At 42.6% G+C, this 16,959-nt stretch overlaps 1 protein-coding gene across 3 annotated transcripts in view; it reads right to left on the bottom strand.

The window, feature by feature from the left end:
* The window catches only part of LOC117231577 (homeotic protein distal-less), a 94,587-nt gene extending 82,105 nt beyond the window's left edge, over positions 1-12,482 (bottom strand). The window contains exons 1-2 of one of the 3 annotated variants that reach the window (XM_033490140.1): positions 10,654-12,482; positions 900-1,141 (exon numbers count right to left, since the gene is read on the bottom strand). In XM_033490140.1, the coding sequence (XP_033346031.1) occupies positions 900-1,141; positions 10,654-11,137 (726 nt within the window). In that variant the 5' untranslated portion in view covers positions 11,138-12,482. Of the gene's footprint in view, positions 1-899; positions 1,142-10,638 lie in introns of all 3 variants that reach the window. The other 2 variants (XM_033490142.1, XM_033490141.1) reach the window with 2 other exon arrangements.
* Positions 12,483-16,959: the final 4,477 nt, after the last annotated feature.

Below are 16,959 nucleotides of genomic sequence, written 5' to 3'. Positions count from 1 at the left end.
GGAAAAATTTGAGCTGCGCTTGAAGATTATAAATTAATAAGATTGTAGCTTCTGATATCGAATGCAATTTTGGAAGAGTCAAGTCGGAAAATGTGAAACGTGAAAGATTGCCTTTCGCGAATATCGGGGGGTAAAATATTTTGCAGATAGAAAAATTGTTGAATTATATATAATTGTAAGATTGTGGAAAAGTTTCAATATGGGAAGATTCAGGGGGAGAATACGGAACGTGATCGCGAATATTCCAAAGAAGTGTCTTTAGCACGTGGATTAAATTAAATCTGCACGACTCGTGAACTAATCATACTTTAAGAATTCAAAGCTGGTCAGTTTCCTTCATGGAATGTAATTTATTTCAGCGATTCAGAATGCACAATTGTACAATTCGAAGAATGCAGACAAGCCATGACAATCTGTTCGGTAAATACACGCGGTAAAAATCCACTGAAGAAGAATATCTTATACAAATTAAATTAATTTAAACCAACATTTGCAGTGATTCTCAGGGATTATACCAGAAATTTTCCGCGCCTTCCTCTATCTTAATGCAACATCCGAGGATATTACGAGCGTTCTTAGAGGAATTTTCTTGCCATACGAAGCTGAACGCGTACCGAATGAAATTTTCATGGAAACCTCGCTTAATTGCCAGGAGATAACGTGAAAACGCAGTGGATTCCAGGCGTAAGAGTCACGGAACAACGTAAGCCCCATGTTGATTCGCGTGACGAGTGCAGCGTTCATCATCCCACCGACGATGTAGTGCACGTGAATTTCGTTGTACGTGAGAACAACGTACGTCGTATTAGTACTTCCGTGAGAGAAAATTGATCGCGAAAAGAAAGAAGAATTAAAGAAACAAGCACGACAAAAAAAATAAAAAGAAATATAACACTTACCTGGGTTTGCGTTAGTCCAAGACTCGCCGCGAGCTCCGCTCTTTCTGGTAGCGCGAGATATTGCGTTCTCTGGAACCGCCTGTTAAGCTGTTGCAACTGAAGGCTGCTATAGATCGTCCGTGGTTTCCTCATCTTCTTGCCTTTACCGTTTCTCAAGGAACCGCCGCCACCACCGCCGAGCTCGTCGACAAGACTGCCACCCTTGTCACCCAATGGCGAGAGGTCTGCGAACATGCACCACCCTAACATCAACTTTCAGAATCCTCATCACCGATTGTGTACGAACTAAAGAGAAATTTAACGAAAACCTAAACAAAACTATTCGACAGATACTTGATTTATGATACATTTAGAACGATAGAACGATTTAATTATCTGATCTAAATTCGAAACGATTCGTTGACGTTTGTGGGAAGAGAAAAGAACGGAAGGAATGGAAAGAGAAATTAGTTGAACGCATTATAACATCGAAAGAAAAGGATGAAAGGCTTGTCGAAGATCGCGACAAAGGTTCGGGCGTAGGTAGCCGCGATAAATCATGATTAATCTCGTGTAATTTGCCACGTGTGATCGCTATCGTGGCGAACAATATCGGAGTGCTAACCATAGTGTAATTAATTAAAAAAAATTGTTATAAATTAATCATCGAATAATTACGCACCGACTAAATAAACGCATCGTGCCAGCCCGGCGAACGCTATCGTACGTACGATCGCGCCATTATGTTTATACCCTAATTACAATGTAGCGTAATACGGCGCGCGGTGTGAATCCTTGAACGTAACACAGTCATTTAGAAATCCAAACAGGCCAGCCTTGTCATTTTCCACCTAATGCGGCGCGTTCAAGGAAATGTCATCCTGGAAAATTCACTATGTCTATGTGTGCATGCTATGAAAATCGGCATAGTAAAACATACATCAACATGGCCTCCATCGAACAGGTGTAGCAGAAAATTCTCGAACGTGGCATGGTTGATAACAAAACTTGTAATTACCAACTTTTGAATTAGTAATTCGAAATTTCTAACTACTTGCGCGCGATCTTCTACCTTTATGAAATTTATAGCGATCAGTTGGATATGCATACGACGCGTGTACACATACATACGATATGATTTTTATGATTTATTGCTGGCCATGTCACCAGTAACGGGGGCGTGGAAGACTGACCCGTGGATCAACGAGTTTCAAGATCGATCGCGGAACGACACGGAGATTTTGATTACGCGTAAAATGGCAGATATTAACAAGCAACCCCTGCTATACTTGATCTTTTCTTGCCAGGTTATATATGTACGTACACCATACTTGGCGGGATATTTACGATACGCAATCGCGTGTTAGGAGGAGTTACGGGGTCTTTCCATCGGCAAGGATTCTTCCAGAAGGCGGTGTCCTTCGTTTAACGAGACGTTTTTGCGCTGTCGTGACCGGTATCGTCGAATACATTAACCTACACGATTTTATGTCAGGTTGAACGCGATAATGCTTATTCGGTGTTTTATCGTGGCAGGTCAGTGGAGCCATGATGTCGCCGAATATAACGTGTCATTTCGAAAGGAATAATAGCCGTCCCGTTATCTTTACGCATTTTTATGCAATGTCTTTGACATATAGCGACGCGCTATTGATAGGACGCACTATGTTTCTGTGGAAAATATCGTAGCTTAATTAAATACTGAGAAAAACTGTCTTCTTGCCGCGATTAATTAAAATTTTCAATTTTTAAATTCAACGTGTTAACCACTACTGGTAAGCAAGTTCATGGTACATTTATAATGTGGCATATTTTGTGAGAATGATGGTAATCGAGCTTTCATCTGATTTCGGAATTAGATATGCGCTTCTTTTATTCCGATGGATTTATTACCTGCTTTTGAAAAGGTTTATATTTTTTGAACCTAAGCAATAATTTTCCTTTCCTATTATCAATCTTAATATGAACTTAGAAAATCTACAAAAGTTTCTTCATGCTTTCCTCTTTCGTTTGAAAATCAGGGAAAATATCGATATGGTAAAAGAAACGGTGCTCGAAAGAATTTCTATTTCATCATCGATTATCCATAAATCCCAAGAAACATAAAACTAGAACACACTGACACTGCACACCAAACCGATACGAATTACCATTTCTATCATTAGATTTCCAATTTTTGTACATTTATGGACAGTCTAAAATGCATGAAATATGCAAAAATATTGAAAATATCCAAAGTAGAATCTCCACTTAGAATGTATTTCTATATCGAATCTTCATAAAAATACAAATTTACATAAGTATCCGTCTAAGCACAAACATCGTGAATTACGCTATAATGCATATACCAAACACATTGCCAATCATTTCATTGATTATGAATGAATCACCGCGATAATCACAACCTATGATGCAACATCGTGGCACAGAAGTGCATAAAAGCATAAAGTTCAGTGAAAACTGTAAGAAAAATCGGGAAACGAAGGAGAGGCACGGTTTTACGATACATTTTTCTCGGGAGTGCTTGTGCGTTGTAAGAGCTCGCGGAGTCATTAGCGCGACGGTGTATGCAAAGCGGTCGCTGAAAACCGCTTCGGTCGCGGTGAAACTACTACTTTAGCATAATTCGCGCGGCTCATTTGCGAGCGGTCGTGCGTTCCCTGTTTCCTTTACGCGCGCGTTCCCTTCCCGATTTTCGCGTGTACGCGATCGATCGATCCGCGGTTGCCTGTTATTTCACCGGGAATAACCGTTCTCGAAGAGGCAATTTATCGTCCTATATATCCTCGATGCAGATATAAAAGCAACCACGATACCGTAAAATATAATTAATACACCATTCATCAGAACCAAGAGGTTAACGTTTCGCGAGTGATCAACGATTCTACGCGAGTTTCTGTGAAAAATCGTTTGGTCACGGATCGAAAAGAACTGTGCTAAGCCTCGATGCAGATGAGCGGCGCAGTTGCGATTTCGCTCAGGCGACGATGTATAATTCGATGGGTTTGTGCTTCTAAGATTTGATACAGACGAGCGAGTTTCGTCGCGTGAATGCAGTGTGTTGAATTACGTAGTGAAATATATGTGAGTGAGCGCATTCGCAATAATTTCGCGCGAATTTGCGATGCATAAAAATCGGGAAGCGCGCAGTTCAACATATTTGTATTTACTATATGCTTAGACATATTCGACTGTAACGTGCGAATTTTCCTATTTTTAGCGATTTACGTATAATTCGCTGAATACTAAAAAAGTTGCGTTTATGTACATTGATGTCTATGATAATTTAAGTGACTTCGAAATTTGGTAGATATTGCCTGAACACTTTGAATCTAAAATATATATAACTTCTAATCACTGATAAACTTAAAATAATATTTGTGTAAGCATAACAAAAATCCTTTACTTAACTTCTATAGAAAAAATGAAATAAGATATAAAAAATGTATTCCATAAACAATTATCAGTAATACCGTAGACAAAGGTCAGAAAAGAAAAATCATATATGAAAAAAAAATTCCCAATTTCAGAATTATCTGCGAAGATAAAAATATTCGTTGAAAAATGAAAAAAATAAGAATCCTCATACATATTATCACATGTCCGACAATGAGCGTTATTATATCGCTATATGTGCATTGTTTTCTGTTCGCTAACGTTGCATGCCTGGCAAAAAAACTCTCACGAGAAAAAAACCACTCCTCCGTATCGAGCCTCGTATTTCTAATAACACAATGCACATGACCATGCAATCCAGCTATTCGACGAATAAATCTGTCAAATCTCACACCATCGCCACTAAAAAATCGCAACGTCTCTCTGTGTCCAGTTCTAGCCCTGTCAATGGAATACGAAGTCAAGTCCGAGTGGAAAAACAGCAGAGTTAGAGACGAATAGTTTATCGTCGATCGCAACAGCTAGCCGCGACCGGTGCACTTTGCGTGACGACCATTCGAACCCCACTTTTCTCATTGTCAGCTGGGGGGACGAACCAGGATCCGGTTGAGTGGCAGCCACACGATATCTACGGATGTATCTAAGCCAGAGAAAACACGACTTCCGTGCAAAATCTTCGAACCTACGAGAAGAGAAAAAGGGAAGGAAGAAGAAAATCCATCGTCGCTGCCATCATCATCCATAGAGCAACTTGGAATTTCCATCTTTGAAGATCTGTCGGGTGATCCAATAGTGCTCCAGGTCGGTGTTCCTAATCCTTGTGAAAACAACCGTTTAATACCTAATCCATCACCCTGGCCGTAGACCCCAGAACTCTCTATCCAAAGGGCGCATTGTCTTTGAACCGTTCCGGATTAATTTGACCGGTGGTTGGTCGCTGCCAGGCCCGGTGACTAATGTAGAGTTCGGTAAAGGTAGCCACGCTAATTGGATTCTGGTTCCCGGGATCGTTTGCTTCGTTGCGACTCGACATGGATGGGCTCAACGTCGATGACAAGGCAACGGCCAAACCGAGAAGAAGGCTCGGCCAGGGACGATGTTAATGGACGGTTCATTTGTCGCAACCGATGAGATTGCTCGTTGATATACGGCTACCACCTAACGGTGCACTGTTTGCGCATTGTCGAGTATGAGATCGGTACGGTGGTACACGATTGTGTACACGATATGAGATCGTCCCTTCTTTCGTACTCTCCTGATTCTGACAAGTCGTCGCAAGTAAAGTTTCGGACGACTTCATTAATCCTCCTTGGTTATATGACTGTTCCGATGTCCAATTTCTGATCGATGTTTTTCATGTTTTCGCATGAGATGGGAGTGGAATGGAATTGGGAAAAGAAGATCGAAAGAAGTATAAAATAACATTAAAAAGTTAACAGTTACGATAAACGAAAGGAGATAGCGGTAGAAGGAGTTACGAACTTAGAGTTGTAAAAGTATTTCTTGAAAATTTATATTGCTACATATAGGCTGAATGCATTAAAAGAAAAACTGCGACGCCAGTGTATACAGGGTGGTTGGTAACTGGTGGTACAAGCGGAAAGGGGGTGATTCTACGCGAAAAAAGAAGTCGAAAATATAGAATAAAAATTTTTTTTTCAATTTTCTTTTTTTTTTTAATTTTTCCGTCGAGACAACGATCTACAGTGAGATCCGTTATAACGTACCGCACGCGTACCGAGCAAAAATTCAAAGTCGATTTTCTCGAAAACAAAGGCTCAAAGGAAAAATTTGTATATTGTATATGCATTGACAGAAGTCAAAAGAGAATAATCCACAATGTCGGTAGTTGAATTAAAGATTAAGATCAATTTTAGAACAGACATAGATTTTATAGTTCCATTCCATATGGAAATATATAAATGCAGCTAAACTACGAACAGCTTTTAAAAATAACTTATTAAATGTGAATTACGAAACGTTACACGTGACTCGTAGCATGAAGTTGATGGAATGGTATTCAAATATTTCATATATTTCCTTCTTCTCTAAGCACATTTGACAAGGGTATTAAATTGGAGGTGTCAAGTATTTTGCCAGAAAGGTAGTTGAAAGGAACGACACGCGGCAGGTGGCCAGAGCCCGAGGAGGATGTGCAAACAATAGCGTGCTCCTTTGTAATTAACTCGCGATCGCGATTCTAAAACGATATTTATTATTTAATTAATTCAATCGCTTTCATCAGGCTCCGTGCCTGATTCGCAGAGGATTACGAGCAGCAAAGAGCAACGGGCAAATTCTTTCGTCGCAATTTGTCACACGTGTAAACGAGCTTCTCGTAATGATTAATCACAAACGATCGGCACACGATATGCTCGAATTAACCAATTATCACTGTACAATTACGACAAATCGCGCGTTACCACGCGGAAGAACGTGTGTAACTTTCTTTAATCGTAAAATACGACAATAAGAACGAACAAGAAAATGGAAAACGCTTAAGAAAAAGAAAAAGCATTACGATGACCGAGTGATCTACGAGGATCGACGGAGCAATCAATAATCGACGTAGCAACACGTGGCTATCGTTCGATAGATCAATTCTACATTATCGTAACCACTCTCTGAGAACGCTGTTAATGGAGGCAGACATAACGTTACGACACGGCAATCGCGATTTGTCGCCATTCGTTGGAAACACAACGACGAACTCTCTCCTCGAGCAGAATTTTCTACCACGCTAATCCGGTTCTTACGCGAACTCGTCATAGTTCTATCCTGCTGGGGTCCGTTCTAATGGTTTATGAAAACCGAGCACGAAGAAATTGTCATCCTAATGAGAGAAAATGACCTATAATCTGAACGATTCCGTGGAATCGTGGAACCCATTCGAAAGAACGCATCGTAGAACATTTGCCCATTACCGATCACGGACCCTTGGAAAATACGTTCGTTTCTTCCTTCCCATCGATGGTCAAGTATTCGCAATTTTCCAAATCGAGAGGAAAGGAAGGAAGGGAGAAGAAATTGCCGAGAGTCAGAGCCCTCGATCGTTTTACTGGATTCTTCTATCCAACGATGGGTAAACGTATCGTGTAACGTGCGAATATCTCGAGGGACGAACCCTTTTTTCATATACTTCACCATCGGGGGATTCACCGTTTCCTTTCTATTCATATTTATCTATTTTTTTCCTACTCTCCTAGCAATTTTCGACAAACTCACCGATTCAAGATTACCTATAACCGATATCCCAGTGCTTCGAATTACGGAAGGGGTGGTTCCAAATAGGCGAGAACCTCTCGTGGTTTTCATAATGCAGGAACGTTGGAACGTGCACGTTTGCGGCGGTAAAAGACAGGTGGAAAGAAAGAAGAACCATCGGTCATTATTAATTTACGCGATAGATAGGGTTCGCAAGGGAGGTTGTCGATTGTCCCCTTCAGAAAAGACAGAAGCCTATAGCGAGTTCCCGTAGAGAAGGAAAAACTCGTGTAAATTCCTCTTCAATTAATTTAGGATTTTATCGAGTGTCTTCCGTGTCGGGAATACCGTCGCGTCTAAAGAACTAAATATTGCACGTTTCTATCGACGGCAGCGACGATATCGTCGCTCGTGTTCGCCGACTCGCGGTTGACAGCTTCATCAGCAAAGCGATACGATATACCACTGGTATTTCGAGCAACAATTCTAAAAATGACGCATCGTGCTGATCATTTCTTTTCAATCGTTGTAACGACGAGCTTACTTAGCGAGGAATCGATGCTGATTTTTCTTTCACGGCACACGGTGAGAAATTCATAGAACGTTTCCCTTTGTATATGTCAGAGAAGCGTCAGGAATAGAGTTGTGGGCATTTGCTAGATCTCCATTGGAATGGCCATCGCTGTGTTATAACGACGGTACGGCCTGATACTACGAGCATGAACACTGCCGATTCGACAATCAACAGCGGCGATTAGGCACTCGCGACGCTAGTGATAATGGTCTCAGGTTCGATAACGAATCCGCGGTCAACGGGAGCATAGATATACTTGCTCTAACTCAAACGTGTACTGATGGTAAGGCGCTACTCCCTTCCTCGATGAGGTCTCAATAAGGAATGAATCTTCGTCCCAGCGACGCCACCGAGACAAACTCTGGTGGGGTGTCTAAGTACACAAGATCCTCGGATCGACGTCGCTGTCGATTGTTCGATTTTGGGACACAAGCTACCTGTCCGTTTGCAAAAATCTTAATTGCCGGAAAAACCCAGGTTTTATAGCGGGTCCTCGGGCTAACTGGATTTGTGCTGTGTACGTGCCTCAACATCAGGTATTCATTGTTCGTAGGAACCATTGGCATGGTCAAATACCTCTATGGGTATTTCCTTTAATGAGTGTCATACTATCGCTCCATACTTTTGACCGCGGCTACGTTCGGCGGACGATCGCCTTGAGCCCAAGTTTATTATCACCAATCGCCAACAAGTACAATTGTACAATAAAATAAAATTGTACAATAAAGTTACAACTGTAAACTTTAATTACAATCTTACGGATTTTCCCGAAGTTGCAGAGGGGAGGCTCCGGTGGCCTTTCGTCTCCGACATATATAACAAAATTTGGAAGATTTGAAAGAAGTTGATGGAATTTTGCAATTGCTGATTGAAAATATTCGGAGTACTCAAAACTAATTTTGCAATTCGCAAACCGTTATACGTAGCTAAATAGTTTTACGTGTAAGGGTGAAAATTGTGTGAATTTAAAAATAATTGATTACAAAGGACTTTGTAATTATTGATCGAGAATATTAAAAACATTTTGCGAATGTTTCTTTTCTCTGAACACATTGGTGTGTGAATAATTTCATACATAAGACGAAGGTGAAAATATGTACGTGTATCTAACTGTTTGTATTTCAACTGCCTGCATTTACATATTGAATAAAAATTTCTGTGAATTTTTTAGAGAGCCAAGATGATTTATGAGAGAAACAAATTGCAGTTTCACGGAAGTAAAATCTTATCAGAAAAAAAAGACAAAGATGAGAAATGCAAAGATGTTTAACGAAATAACAAGCAGCTTTATATATCTAATTGCTTGGCGTTAGCCAATATGTGAATATAAACTAGAAAAAGAGGACAAGATGAAGAAAACATGGATGCATGATTGCATGATGCACAATTGCATATATTGGAATTTAGTTAACTGTATTGAAATATACGGTAAAAACTCGCGTGAACTTTAAAGAAGTTGACGAGGAAAAAACACACGAAGAAGAAGGCGAGGGAAATGTGCATAGAAACGATGAACAGTTGCGTATCTGACTGCTTGAATATCTAGCGACGCTTTTCGAGGACACAGGGAGGCCGCGACTATTCTCATTCAGCCGGGGGGCTTTTTGTTTCGTTCGTTAGCCGCTTTGCGGGACTTTTTCGGATCCCAAGAGGATTCTCTTTCCTAGTCGTATATCTTATTCCGTTTCTCGGCGTTATTGTGCCTGCCCAGGCCGTCGACCGATCCACTACCTGCTACTCTAGATTCTCTCTTCCGTTTTCGTTTCTTTTTTCGTCGAGCGCCTACCTCGCCAGATGCGAAATCAACGAAAGAAGTTTACGATTTTGACTTGGCGTCCGATCGCCACGCGAACGCGCAACCATAATGTATTTCCAACTATCTGACCTCCCACATGTGAAACGTTTCAGGATTAGATAATGGAACTACCAATTTGTGTTAAAAATATCGCAACATCGCTTCTATGTACTTATCGACGAATTATGCGTGGAATTGTAACGAGTATTCGGTTGAAATACGTTACGAGTGTAATGCGTTTTAAGTAGAATTCTACCGCCGGGATCAGACATCCGACTCTTGGGAAATTTAAAAGCATCGTTATCAGAAAAAGTATCACAATCGAATATAGTAATAGCGATAATTATACGTCTGATAACGATTCTTTAGGGTATTTCTAGTTGATATGGTTTATGAAAATATTCTATTACTTAAGAAACTTTATATTCTAATCTATGCTAATTGCTACTTGCTTTGAAAGACTCACAGCGAATCTATCAATTTAAACTGTTCGGCAGTATGGTTATTAGAAAATAGTATAGTAAGCTTCGCTGTAAACCTTCCAACAGCTCTCCGTTCCAAGGAATTACTCATAGAAAATCCCTCTTATACACACTTTAAGCTTTTAAGTCAGCTACTTTGGTAACTTTTAAGATCAGCTGCAAACAAGATTAGAGAAAAGATTCACTGGATTGTCAACCATCGCCGTCTTCGTCATAGATCGGTTCCGATTTCCAAGGAACGAGGAGCGCAGAATTAAGTTAACTATCTTTATTCTAATAGTAGGAATAAAAAAGGCTGCGAATACATACAGTTAGGGTACTCACCGTCCTTGGGCGGTGAGGGGCACTGGGGCGCGTACGATCCCAGGTGATATCCATAGGCGTTATGCTGGTGCATGGGCGCGAACGGATATCCGGCTAGCGCGGACCTAGGACTGGGGAATCCTGCATCCGCGTGTTGCTGGTTCCCACTGCCTGGTCCGGATGTTTGGTGACTTAGCGCGCCGACTTGATGCGGGAATTGATGAGCACCAGGCACATTGTGTCCTCCGGGATAACCACCACGTAGACTGGCGGGATTATACAGATTATTATGTTGCAATTCGATGAATGCCGATTTTCCACTTTGTGAGACGGGCGTGCTCGATGTTGTACTATCGCCACCGTTTCCACCGGGTGGTCCAGGTGTCACCGAGCCCAATCCCGTGTGATGAAGATGCTGTTCCATGTCGGAACCACCGCCTCCAGCACCTGCACCACCGCCACCGCCACCACCGCCGCCTCCAGACGGTCCACCACCTCCCGACATACTATTCGGGGTCGGGGTACTAGACGGACAGGGGTCGCCCGCCCCGAATGGGCTCCCCAGGTCCGTGAAGTTGAGCGTCGTCGTGCTGCCCGGACGCTCCACCTTAGTCGCGACGTCGATGCCGCCGCCACAGCCTACGGTTCTCGCGGACAAACTCGCCGACGACGTCGTCGCCGCCGCCGTCGCGCGAACGCCGTACGGGGCCCGAATCTTGGGGCCTCTGTTTCACGTTTCACGACTGGTCACTATTGATTAATGGATCGCTTATCGGTACAATGTTAATTCCCTATAAACAGGCGACATTTGGATATTCCTCATTTACTTCGTTCCAGATCGCGGACGGTTTTAATGACTTTATCGGTGTTGCTATATTCGATAGATTTATGAGGCGATGATTGATGAGGACTGTTCAAAGGAGTTGATTTAGGTGATCTCTTCACTGCCACTTTAGAACGAACTGTAGTATGATGTTCGAATTGTCACTAGATTTAGTTAATTGTTTCTCTCACGTGTTCACAAATACACTAGTTTTGTAATTCTCCGCCAAGTAGTCTGTATTAGCTCGGTTACAGTTAGATCACTAAGCACTTCACCCGCGTACCCTTTACGGAACTGAATCCAATTTCATGGATCGTATATTCGAGAAGATGCACCAAAGTCATGCACAGGTAGTTTTGTAAGGGTCAGCCCGATCTACGGTAACGTTCTCCGTGATCGAGTAAACTGCCCATCGGAGTAATGGTTCTTTGCACTGCGACGGAGCGGGCGCTTCACGTTCTTGGTCCCGTCGATCACTGTTCCAACAATCGTCACTGTTAATCACGTTCCGATCGTGCACCACCGCGAGGATAGTCACGATACCGGGCCGAAATCCGTGGTATACGATCGTCCTGGGTATTTGGAGCCACACTTGGGATATCGCACGATCCACGGTTTGGAAATTTGGTCTAGCTTCTCCGACGGAGATCCGGTAATCTGTCGGTCGAAACTGTGGTCCTAGCGTGACAGTACACTCGCGCGAACTGCGTGATTTAATTGTACGTCGCCGATGACACAGAGGCGTGCGCGCGCGCGCACGCTCGCTCTCGTTCAGCGGCAACCAGCAAGTGCTTTTTCCACACGCGCGTATGCCGTGATTATTCGACGCCGATGAGCATCGTGGCTCGGCCGACGTGGTTGTCGACGAGAGAAAACGGTCACGACGATTCGCCGATCACCGTAGGGAAGAAGAAGAAGAAGAAGAAGACGACGACGACCGACGAAGAAGAGAGAAAAGCACACACGCGCGCCTGGCCCAGTAACTGCAGTGCACACCGCGCGGCGCGGACCGGTATAATGATACATAATGAAGCCGAAGCCTCTCCCCGGAGCCCGGTGCGCCGTTTCCGAAAGTCGCCGCGGTGGCGCCACTCAAGGCCACACCCACGTTGGCCGTTAGCGCGCTACGTGATTGGCTGTTCCACCATTCCCCCACTTTGTGTCTGTGACGTCTAGCCGATCGATTGGCTGTACGGAGGCCATTATGGTGTCCGTGTAGGAGTTGACGAAATCGGGCCATGCCCACGGTTTACCGACACCCTCGGGGCACCTTCGCTCGTGGAGGTGTTTTCTCTACCTGTCCGGGGACCCTTTTCGTTCGTAGTGCGCGTACGACGCTGCCACTACTCCTGACAGACTCTGTCGGGGGTATAGCTCCGGTAAAGAAAGCCAGAGACCACGCTCGACCAGCGACGCTTGTATGCATGGAGCGCCGAGTTTCGGGCCGCCGCCGCCGCCGCCAACGACGACAAGAGACTCCCCCGTTCCCCTATCTACCGCCAATTCGATGGGAATCGAGGGTTGAGGGTGACGCTGACATCTGGGACGCGAGTGAATTTCCCTTGTCGAAAGATTGGACGTAGTTTCTGTTTCGCTGCTTCGAATTCGAGTATCTAGTGAAGACTATTCTTCCGCCACTTTTGCGCTATCTATCGTAGAATAATTCGAAAATGATACGATTTGGCTTTTCGAAGTAATCGAACAGGTTATTTATTATTGATATTCGCGATAAAAATTAGAATATACGATATCGCTTATTTCGGATCATGTAGATTGTTTTCTTACGATTTTATGGCTTTTGAGATTACATCTAGACGAAAAACTCGCGAAGATGCAACAAAAAACAGTCGGACGTCAACGTGACAGTTTGGCAACAGACGTCCTTAGCCCCGCCCATTAGCCCACCACGAAAGGAGTGGACCGGTGACGGAGGTGGAATACCTAGGACGACACGTTTTTCCGTTCTCGTGTACACGCAACTCGATTGCTAATTACTCGGTTCCATTTTTCGAGTGAAGCCTTCTACTGAACACATTCGATACTGCAATTTTTCATTAAGGTCGTACACACACGAAGTTTCCTCGAATGGTCATCCACTACGTCGCAGACCCAGAATGATATCGTAACAAATTTTTCTATCTTCTCAAAATAATGTTTTCCTCGCTTCTTTCGCTTGTCTAATATTTTTTTAAAATTTCACAAAACTTTAGAGTTAGAACGTATACGCTGAGGACTGCACGCCGCGAAAAGGCACGGGAACAACGCGTCGAGCCGTGTGACCTAAATTTTCCTCAAAAGATGCTAATCTGGCTGCGGTGGTCGCATTATAGGTAATAGAATTTTTTATCGGAACAATTTCTCGCCGGCTATACAGGAGTTGGTAGCACGGACGCGGAGTAGAAAAAAATTCAGCCAGTGAGCAAATTTCGTAACGCGCTTGGTCTTTTTGCTGATCGTATCTGCGCGAATGCAGCACGGTAGACAGGTGAAGGCGCGGAAAAGGATCAGATCCCATTCGCGGATAATCCGAAGCGTGGTTGTTCGCCCACGAACAACCTTTGTCTCCTTCTTCTGCCCATGCAATTAATTAGTATGCGAATAATCTTCTTTCACCTGCAATTTCGCGACCATATTGGAGAATCGACACGAGTTTTGTCGAAATTGATCAAAGGGTTGATACGGTAGAACTTTGACTATCGGAATATCGATTAAGAGAATAATCGATTAACTAAAACGTTCAGCAGTGGTAAATTTGGAAATGATTTCTTCCAAGAAAGATTGAAAAACAAGAACAGAAACGTAACGAGATTTGGTTGCTATTTTTCTTTTCTTCTTTTTTTTTTTTGCATATTCTTATTCGAAAATGTTATTATCGTAAAGTAGCTCACATTTTTGTTCAGAAGCTCTTGTTCTTGTTTGATATTAATATTTCTAAAATAGTCTAGAATGAATGATTGTTTCTCGTATGAAAACAAAGTGATTCCATTTGATGCATCTCATTCAATCAATGTCTCACTGTATTTCGCAAGCTTTTCACGCATCAAAAATACTACCATAAATCATCAGGTCACGCTTTATCACTCAAATCCCGATATCTTATGAAACGTGTTCGTGTCGTCTTGAAATATCTAGTGAACGACCACAGTGTTACGTGATTGCGACTGGGATGCGCGTTATTGGCGCCCGTTACGGAGCAGGATTAAAGCTGACAAAATCAGGACGACAGCAAACGTCTAATTAAGTCGAAAGTCTTCGAGCGGCTGGGAAACGACACGTTCCACGCCAGCCAGTCCCTTATCTGATCGTTCCTAATCGTCTTCCCAGAATTGACGTTATTTTTTTCATCCGCCACCGTCGGCAATTTTTTTTCCATCCTCACGTTTCCAGAAAACCATTGTTTCCTACATAAGCTTTAACTATGAATGACTCTGGTAAATTTACCCAACCACGTAATCGACTGATCATAATTTTAATTATGCACAAGTAAGATATATCATCGTTATACGTACCTATAGTGATATTATAGGGATGAAAGAACGAGAAAGAAGGAATTAGAATCGGGAGCAAAAATAAAATAGTGTATTTGATAGGTAATGCCACCATGACAGCTAACACGAGGACATTTCTTCGATCGAATGATAATTACACCTAATCAGCATCGCTGGGCACAATTACCGACTATACAGCGTGTATCGTCTGCAATGATACTAGTTGCCGGATAATATCCCGTTCATTAACATTGCATCACGTTCCAACGGCGCACACCTACTCGATGCTTCAATTACACGAATATTTATTCTTGATGCGATTGCCTGGACGACGTGAGATTAATTACACAATAACCTATCGAGATAGAAAACTATGGAAGAACTAATTTCCGCGTAAACAGCGCCGTGTAAATTGTACGACGATAATGTAGTAAGAAGAACGAATACTTGGGGGTGGTGGAAATTGGATATTTTTCGCCTCGCTTAAAAAAACTCATAGAGAACGTAAAAATATAAAGTTCTTAGTAAAGAAATATATTATGTTCATTTATTGGAAATCTGCAAGTTCGTGCTCTGGAGATAGCGAGCCATCCTCAAAATAATTCGAAGAAACTGTGCACGTGAACAAATTGCGGAATCGAAGAAAACCAAAACAACTATCGCAAGATCGTACTATATCAGAATGGCAACTACACATTGACTTTAATAATACACATACTGCCTTTAATAACCAATTAAAAGGAGATAAAAGAACAGTTCATAAAGGATAAATGCGTAGTTCCAGTTCTAGTATGTAATTATAATTTTAATAATTTTCCACGTATTCGTGAAGCTTGATATTTATTACTACAAGTGGATTAAGAACATTTTCCAATTCCGAGCATCGCCGAAAATGACCACTCTCAAACTCTCAACCGTTCTGTCTGATCCAAGCAAAAGAGAGTAAACGACGTTGGAGGAGGATTTTTAACCAGTAGGTCAAAGGCTCGAGGATAACCAGTGTTCGTTTAAAGGATCCGTTTCACCCATCGATGGTTATAACCGGATGCAAAAATAACCATCGAAGTGCCGGCGGTGGAGTACTTAAAATCGAATTTTTCTACGTCTCCCGAAGAAAATCACTTCCCTCTTGGTAATGCAGGGGTACCGATGCGCCCTCAGGTACGGTACTAGGCCAAAAGAGCGTGGCACGCTCTTACAGCGCGAAATTACATTGGGGGGCTAATTGCACGGCGGCGGTAGCGCAAACACGTGTCATCAGTTGACCACCACCACCAACACCAACACCAACAACACAACGAACCACCACACACTATCATGGTTCGGCATGGCCATCACCATGCAATACCCATGGTGGGTAGCTGCGCGGTCGGTTGTGTACGGTGAATTACGTAATTGAGGTAAATGGCGGCTATCCAGAGTGCGGGGAACTGTGCTAAATAAAATGCCATTCAATTAGGCGACGAGAGGACCCGTGTCGACGTTCCTGCTTCAGCGTTGACTGCCTCCGACTGTGACGAGCCACCGCGCAACTTTCCTAAAGCCGATAGATTCTCCAACCGAAACTTTCTACTTTAAAAGGACCCAGCGATGGTAAGAATCGACGGATAATTGGGCAGACGTAATCAGCACGCCTTGTTGCTTCTCTTTCGAATATATCGGTGAACCTTAGGATTGCTGGTTGTCGTAGAATGTTGAAATGTTTGGGCAAAGTCGAATATGGTAAGTCAGATGGAGTTTCGTTCGGTGATTTTGTAGATTCCCATTTGTATAAGTGGAGAGAAAGGATTTTCAGTGATCCAATAAATATTCGTGTGAGATGTTTCGATGATTATGAATAAGAGGGACGAAGGTTCGTGATGATGAAAAGTATGTTGATTATGGTGGATAATCAGGCAGATTTATTTAGCAAATTTTGTCTTTGAAATGTCTAGTTCTCATTGGGAAACTGAAGCAATAGCGTAATTTTACAAGCTTTCAGTATCAGTAGATTTTCTCGTATAAGAGTAACAAGTT

This window comes from Bombus vosnesenskii, unplaced genomic scaffold (genome assembly GCF_011952255.1).
Source record: "Bombus vosnesenskii isolate JDL3184/JDL3185 unplaced genomic scaffold, Bvos_JDL3184-5_v1.1 scf7180000013273, whole genome shotgun sequence".
In the NCBI taxonomy this organism is placed as follows: Eukaryota; Metazoa; Arthropoda; class Insecta; order Hymenoptera; family Apidae; genus Bombus; species Bombus vosnesenskii.
This window is presented reverse-complemented; position numbering and strand designations above follow the sequence as displayed.